Raw genomic sequence first — 7,815 nt, forward strand, 5'->3', positions numbered from 1 at the left:
TTCCAAAAAAAGAATTCCTGAACTCCCCTGGCCATGCCTGCACCTTACAAAACAGGTACTATGCTGTTTTTCCTTTCATGTACATTTGTTTCAGAGATAGAATCAGCACATGTCATGCATCCATGTTTCCAGCGAAACGCTCGTGTCCACCTAGTGCGCACTGTCGTACTATCCTTCTTCCTTTAATCGTATCACAACCATTCCCTTTTTACAAGTATATAAACGAGAGAGGAGGGCGCGCACATCGACCAATTGTGGCTCTCCTCTCCTCGTCTTATGAGTACATATTGTGAAGCTGCTGCTCATGTCGTCTTGGTGGTGGTCACTCCTCCGTATCAGAGTCCAGCGGGCAGGAGCCGTCGTCGATGGTGGCCAGCGGGTCGAACATGTGCGAGGTCGGGTCCATGCACCCGCTCACGATGTCCAGCTTGCACCGGTCTCCCCCCTCCTCGTAGAAGCCGCCGATGTCGCAGCTTGTGATGACGATGTTCTCATCCGGGAAGATGGCCCTGTCGCAGGCGCCCTCCATGTTGAGCTCGTCAGCCAGCCCCTGCACCAGCACCACAAAGTTCTTAGTTCTTACCCACTTCCATACCATACATGATGAACACGGAAAGCCCCACTGTGGCAAGGTGATGGCTAGGCATTTTCAACTCTTGACCTTTGTCATGGAGTGTTTGAGAGATATAATTAATTACCTCGTTGAAGAAGCTCAGAGGCTTGTCGAGCCATGGCTTGGGGACCTTGAACTTGAGGGTGTATGCCCCGTCCCATTCATTTCCGTTGGTGAAGGAGAAAACCAGAGACATGGCTGCAGCAGCACAGGACTGCATCAGTAACCATAATAATAATAAGCTAGCTAAAAGGAATTAGGCTAGAAGTGTGTACAGAGTACAGACCATGCTGCGGCACCCGGATCCTGATGGTGTAGATGGGGGGGCAGGCTTTCCCCCTCTCCTGCAGCGTCATCTGCCTCGGCTCGCCGCCGCACATGATCGGCTGGTTAAAGCCCCCTGCATACAGGTTAAACACCTCATCGGTCAGCTACATATATACCAAGGCACAAGCTAATCAAATTGATCAATTTTGTCCAAGGAACTTCGACAGAAAATGGTGTATATATCAGGATTCAGGAGCGTGTATGGTTTGCTCTGGCTACCGTTAAACGCGATGCCGAACTGCTCGTTGGGTGTCAGCTTGCTCGTCCCTGGGTTGTAGAATATCTTCAGGCCCTCTCCCTGCCACACACACACAAAATTAAAGATAAGACGAAGCTCGGAGATAGAGCTATGTCGATATGTGCATGGATCGATGCAAAGGAGAGTGAATAATTACCGGGGCTGGAGGAAGGCCGTTGGTGGTCTTCCAGTACACCGGCGCCTTCCCCAGCTCGAACTCCGCCCACGTCGGAAGCTTCACCCTAAAGACCAATTCCGGCTCCACGAGTCAATCACACAACAAAATATGCATCATACTCAGCTAGGAGCGCAGAACTGTGGAGATAGCCAGCTTACTCCTTGCTCTGTGGCACGACGGACACGGGCGCCGCGGCGGTGGCAGAGGCGGCCGCGGCCGCGCGGACGACGGCCGAGAACCTCCGGCAGGTGACGACGGCGGCCCGCGCGGGCCGGCTGCGGCGGCGGTGGAAGGCGGTGCTGCTGCCGCCGCCGCCGCCGCACAGGCGGCTGCAAGAAGAGATGGTGGCCATCGTGCGTGCGTGCGTGCCTCCGATGATATCTGCCTAGCTACGTACTTCCTTGCTCAATTCCTTTGGTTTTGCAGGTGTGGAGGACGGCTGAGTTCAAAGATCGGCTAGCTTCTCGCGCTTGCAGGAGTCGCCATATATAGGCGTGGATAGAGGCGAGCGCGCTTGTGTGGTGGGGAGGCGGCGACGACGGCGCGGATGATGCTGCTGGTGGAGGATCGCTGGACAACTGAGATGGCCCGCTTGATTTTTTGGGGGTTTAGCTATAGGACAAAAGGCAAAAAGATCATAGAGGGGCTTTAGTTTTTCGCCATGGGAAAAATCTTCTCCACATATACTAGTAAAAATATCTTCCTTTCACTCTCCGTCGCTGGATCTTTTCTTGCTCTTGCTTCCTTGCTCGCCGAACCTCATCTTTTTTTGCTCACTGGATTCTTGCGCAATCTGAAAATAGTGAAGATATAGTTTTCTGCAGACAAGAACGAACGAACGGTCATCTTTGAGTATGTGTCAAAGTAAGCGTGGTTTGACCATGTGAGCGCCGCTTGGAATTGGTGTTCACACCATGCTAAGAGCATCTACCCCAGGTGCCCCAAACCTGCCTCAAACGCCGGCGGACGGTTCGGTCAATGATCGGTCACAAAAAACCGACCAGACGGATGCCTAAAACGCGCCACAAACGCTTGGGCTGACCGGCATCCTCATATACATCCCAGATATAGAGAGGATATGAAGGCGCCTGGGCGCGTCCGCCATGTAAGCCCGAGGATGAGGTCCAACACGGAATCGTCCGGAAACCCGACGGTCCGACGGACTTCTCCTCTGGTGGGGGGTGTGAATGTCGCGTGGCACCGTTCCGACTCGCCGTCCGAGGCCAAATCCGGCTATTTAAGCCGGCCGGGGTCCCCCAACCCTAGCCACATCCACCTGCTCCCTCTTCGCGCCGCCAGTCTGAGCCCATCCACTTCTCTCCCACTCCGTTGCTCTTCCCACGTCCTCCGGCTTCGCCATGGTTCGGCAAAAGAAGACCGCGTGTGCTATGCTCACGCCGAAGCGTCGATTCTAGATTGAGCAGGAGATCCGGGTGAGGCGCGCCGCCCGCATCGCTGCGGCGTGCCTCCGGACTCACCGGAGCTGGAGGAGGAGGAAGAGTAGGAGGAGGAAGAAGAATAGGAGGAGGAGGAGGAAGAGGAGCAGCAGCCGGCCCCGATGGAGGTGACGGAACCGGGGGAGAACGAGGTGGAGCAGCCGAAGGAGCTGGTGCTGGCTCCGGGCTTCAACATGGAGGGTGTGAAGAAGGAGTTCGCAGTCACCCAAATGGCCGCGATGGCGGAGCAGCAGGCCATTCTGGACTCCATCCAAGAAGAGGCCTATGTGGAGGCCAACCGGCAGTTCATCCAGCAAGAACTAGCGGCGACCGATGTGTTCTTCAACGAGATGGAAGCAAATATAGAGGTGGAGGCCGACGCGGAGTAGCCGCAGGAGACGGAGCTCCAGTTGTTGCCCATGTACCCGGAGCCGAGCACGGAGATAGTGGACATCTCAGGCGAGGATAATGGTAGTATAGGTTACTTGATCTACGTAATACGTGGATTTTTCTCGTTTGCATGCTTTTGTATGGATCTAAGGTTTGTACTGTGAGGTATCCAGATGCAGAGGAGCAAATTTGAGGTGTGACCGGTCACTGTCTGCAGACATGCCTGAGCGCGCCTGCGGGCGTTTGAGAGGTCGGATATGTTGTCCTCGGTTGTATATGCTCTAAGAGTCAGTGGCACTCCTCCCTCGATCTCGGACGATAATCCTGTGGATTCACCTCTCCTCTGTCTGCCGCTTCAGAGGCCAATGGTGGGGAGGGTGCCTAGGCTCGGGCTAATAGATAGGTTAGTTTAGTACTCACACGAACGGCGCTTCGATCCTTATCAAATTTGTCCGTCGAAACGGATTAGACGGAGCTCCGGCATATATTTCTGTCAGCTGCTCGGGGCAGCGAGATTGTAGTTTCTCATCGTGCGTACATGATGGCAAGAGTGTCAAGTTCTTCAGATCAATTCAAGGGTTCAACAATAATGCGGCTTGAGTTTTCACCATGAGAAAAATCTTCTCCACATACTAGTAAAAATATCTTCCTTTCACTCTTCGTCTCTGGATCTTTTCTTCCTCTTGCTTCTTTGCTGGCCGAACCTCATCTCTTTTTTTTTTTGCTTACTGAACTCTTGCGCAATCTGAAAATCATGAAGAAATGGTTTTCTGGACACAAGAACGAACGAACGGCCATCTTTGAGTACGTGTCAAAGTAAGCGTGGTGTGAGCGCCGCTTGGAATTGGTGGCTCCACCGTCACTTGAGTGATTGTCCACAGCATGCTACTTTTACGTAATTATTAGTGCTCAGTCAGCTAAAACATTTTTACGAGTCTATACCGACTGAAGGTTTTCTTTCCTCTCTTTCGACCACGTAAAATATTCCTCCTTTGATCTTGGCTAACAAGCACATGGATTCACCTTTCCTTTGTATGTCACTTCGGAGGCCGGTGGTGGGGAGGGTGCCTAGGCTCGGGCTAATAGATAGGTTATGGTTTTAGTACTCACACGGGAGCCACTCTGATCTTCCTCAAATTTGTTCATAAGAACGGATTAGGCAGAGCTCCGGCGTATATTCCTGCCACCTCCTTAGGGCGACGAGATTAGAGTTTCTCGTCGTGCGTACTTGATGGCAAGACTGACAAGTTCTTCAGACCAATTCAAGGTTCAACAATGACGACTTTAGCTCTTGGACAGTGGTTCTTAAGGGCACGTGCATGAAAACTTTCTGGTTGTCACCGACAAGGCCAGGCCGACTTCGGTATGGGAGTGACGGCGTCGGCTCGTCGGCAACTCATTCTACCCGCAGGATTTGTCGTTCGATGGTCCAGGGATCTCAATGTAGTTTTTATTATATTTAGGGTGAACCTTATGTAACAAATTGGAATGATTTCCAAAAAAAAGTGTCTACTGACTGCTATTTGGCTTATTTTCTTCCATTTGTGTTATTGTCTGCCTTTTTTAACCATGTGTACTTGGCTCTCTCGAGGATGATATACTACTTGATATTCCTACCTATTCATCTTTAGATGTAAGCCGAGTATCACACTTGGCACGGAGAAGGTCAAGCACAAGAGAAGAAATATGTCATCCAAGAGGGAAGCATGGAACCGGAGAAGGAACCATCAAGAGAAAGGCCAGATTTTGGAAGCATCAACGGGCATCCACGCGAAGTCCAGCAACTGAGAAGCTCTATAAAAATCTCGTGGTCATGGGCCTCTCGACCCTTTCCTCATAGGGTCTTGCCACCAACCTCTGTGGAAACCCCGTGCCCATGGGCCTGCCTGCGAGCAGCTGTTGGAAAATGCCCATGTATTTAGCTCATCACCTGGGCAATGCCCATGTATTCTTTTCTTTGTTTGCCCCTCACTTACCTTTTCATGCCTAGGACTATATATACCTCTCCCCCACCTGAGATATAGGGTTAGTTGAAACAAGAATAGACATTGATAGATCTTAGCTCATCTGCCTCTCATTGTGGGTTTCCTCCTAGTGGAGAAGACTCCAATGGAATAGAAGGCCACCCACCGGGTGAAGACTCCAAGTAGTACAAGGCCACCTATTGGGTGAAGGCTCCATGAGCACAAGACCTGAAGGAAATATGCCCTAGAGGCAATAATAAAGTTGTTATTTATATTTATTATTCATGCTAGAATTGTATTAACCAAAAACTTAGTACATGTGTGAATACATAGACAAACAGAGTGTCCCTAGTATGCCTCTACTTGACTAGCTCGTTAATCAAAGATGGTTAAGTTTCCTAGCCATGGACATGTGTTGTCATTTGATGAACGGGATCACATCATTAGATAATGATGTGATGGACTAGACCCATCCGTTAGCTTAGCACTATGATCGTTTAGTTTATTGCTATTGCTTTCTTCATGACTTATACATGTTCCTATGACTATGAGATTATGCAACTCCCGAATACCGGAGGAACACTTAGTGTGCTATCAAACGTCACAACGTAACTGGGTGATTATAAAGATGCTCTACAAGTGTCTCTGATGGTGTTTGTTGAGTTGACATAGATCGAGATTAGGATTTGTCACTCCGATTGTCGGAGAGGTATCTCTGGGCCCTCTCGGTAATGCACATCACTATAAGCCTTGCAAGCAATGTGACTAATGAGTTAGTTGCGGGATGATGCATTATAGAACGAGTAAAGATACTTGCCAGTGACGAGATTGAACTAGGTATGATGATACCGACGATCGAATCTCGGGCAAGTAACATACCGATGACAAAGGGAACAACGTATGTTGTTATGCGGTTTGACCGATAAAGATCTTCGTAGAATATGTAGGAACCAATATGATCATCCAGGTTCCACTATTGGTTATTGACCGGAGATGAGTCTCGGTCATGTCTACATAGTTCTCGAACCCGTAGGGTCCGCACGCTTAACGTTCGATGACGATTTGTATTATGAGTTATGTGATTTGATGTACTGAAGATTGTTCAGAGTCCTAGATGATATCACAGACATGACGAGGAGTCTCGAAATGGTCGAGACATAAATATTGATATACTGGACCATGTTATTTGGACACCGGAAGTGTTCCGAATAGTTTCGGATAAAACCGGAGTGCCGGAGGGGTTACCGAAACCCCCCGGGGAAGTAATGGGCCTTAGTGGGATTAGGGGAGAGAGATGGAAGCAGCTAGGAGGTGGTGCCCCCAAAGGGGAGTCCGAATAGCACTAGGGGAGGGGTCGCAGACCCTCTTTCCCTCTCCCTCCCCCTCTCCTTCCTTCTTCTCCTACTTGGACTAGGAAGGGGGGGATTCCTACTTGGAGTAGGATTCCCCCCCTTGGGCGCGCCCCTTGGGGCCGGCTGGCCTCCTCCTCCCCTCCTTTATATACGGGGGAGGGGGCACCCCATAGACACACAAGTTGATCTTTAGCCGTGTGCAGTGCCCCCCTCCACAGTTTTACACCTCGGTCATATTGTCGTAGTGCTTAGGCGAAGCCCTGCCTCGGTAACTTCATCATCACCATCAACACGCCGTCGTGTTGACGGAACTCACCCTCGGCCTTAGCTGGATCAAGAGTACGAGGGACATCATCGAGCTAAACGTGTGCAGATCGCGGAGGTGTCGTGCGTTTGGTACTTGATCGGTTGGATCGCGAAGACATTCGACTACATCAACCGCGTTACTAAACGCTTCCGCTTTCGGTCTATGAGGGTCCATAGACACACTCTCCCCTCTCGTTGCTATGCATCTCCTAGATAGATCTTGCGTGATCATAGGAATTTTTTGAATACTGCGTTCCCCAATAGTGGCATCCGAGCCAAGTCTATGCGTAGATGTTATATGCACGAGTAGAACACAAAGAGTTGTGGGCGATAATAGGCATACTGCTTACCAGCATGTCATACTTTGATTCGGCGGTATTGTTGGATGAAGCGGACCAGACCGACATTACATGACCGCGTTCATGAGACTGGTTCTACCGACGTGCTTCGCACACAGGTGGCTAGTGGGTGTTTGTTTCTCCAACTTTAGTTGAATCGAGTGTGACTACGCCCGGTCCTTGTTGAAGGTTAAAACAACACACTTGATGAAAAATCATTGTGGTTTTTGATGCGTAGGTAAGAATAGTTCTTGCTAAGCCCATAGCAGCCACGTAAAACTTGCAACAACAAAGTAGAGGATGTCTAACTTGTTTTTGCAGGGCATGTTGTGATGTGATATGGTCAAGACATGATTATATAAATTGTTGTATGAGATGATCATGTTTTGTAACAAAGTTATCGGCAACTGGCTGGAGCCATATGGTTGTCGCTTTATTGTATGAAATGCAATCGCCATGTAATTGCTTTACTTTATCACTAAGCGGTAGCGATAGTCATAGAAGCAATAGTTGGCGAGACAACAACGATGCTACGATGGAGATCAAGGTGTTAAGCCGGTGACGATGGTGATCATGGCGGTGCTTTGGAGATGGAGATCAAAGGCACAAGATGATGATGGCCATATCATATCACTTATATTGATTGCATGGGATGTTTATCTTTTATGCATCT

General features: G+C 49.8%; 1 protein-coding gene across 1 annotated transcript; it reads right to left on the reverse strand.

Annotated features, from left to right (window-relative positions):
* On the reverse strand, window positions 1-1,835 carry LOC123148288 (protein POST-ILLUMINATION CHLOROPHYLL FLUORESCENCE INCREASE, chloroplastic). The gene is made up of 6 exons (XM_044567669.1): window positions 1,515-1,835; window positions 1,336-1,420; window positions 1,160-1,238; window positions 900-1,013; window positions 699-811; window positions 1-550 (listed from the first exon to the last, which is right to left on the reverse strand). Exons 1-6 carry the CDS (start codon window positions 1,706-1,708, stop codon window positions 323-325), a joined length of 813 nt encoding a protein of 270 aa, XP_044423604.1. The 5' UTR covers window positions 1,709-1,835; the 3' UTR covers window positions 1-322.
* Window positions 1,836-7,815: the final 5,980 nt, after the last annotated feature.

This window comes from Triticum aestivum, chromosome 7A (assembly GCF_018294505.1).
Source record: "Triticum aestivum cultivar Chinese Spring chromosome 7A, IWGSC CS RefSeq v2.1, whole genome shotgun sequence".
Classification (NCBI taxonomy): domain Eukaryota; kingdom Viridiplantae; phylum Streptophyta; class Magnoliopsida; order Poales; family Poaceae; genus Triticum; species Triticum aestivum.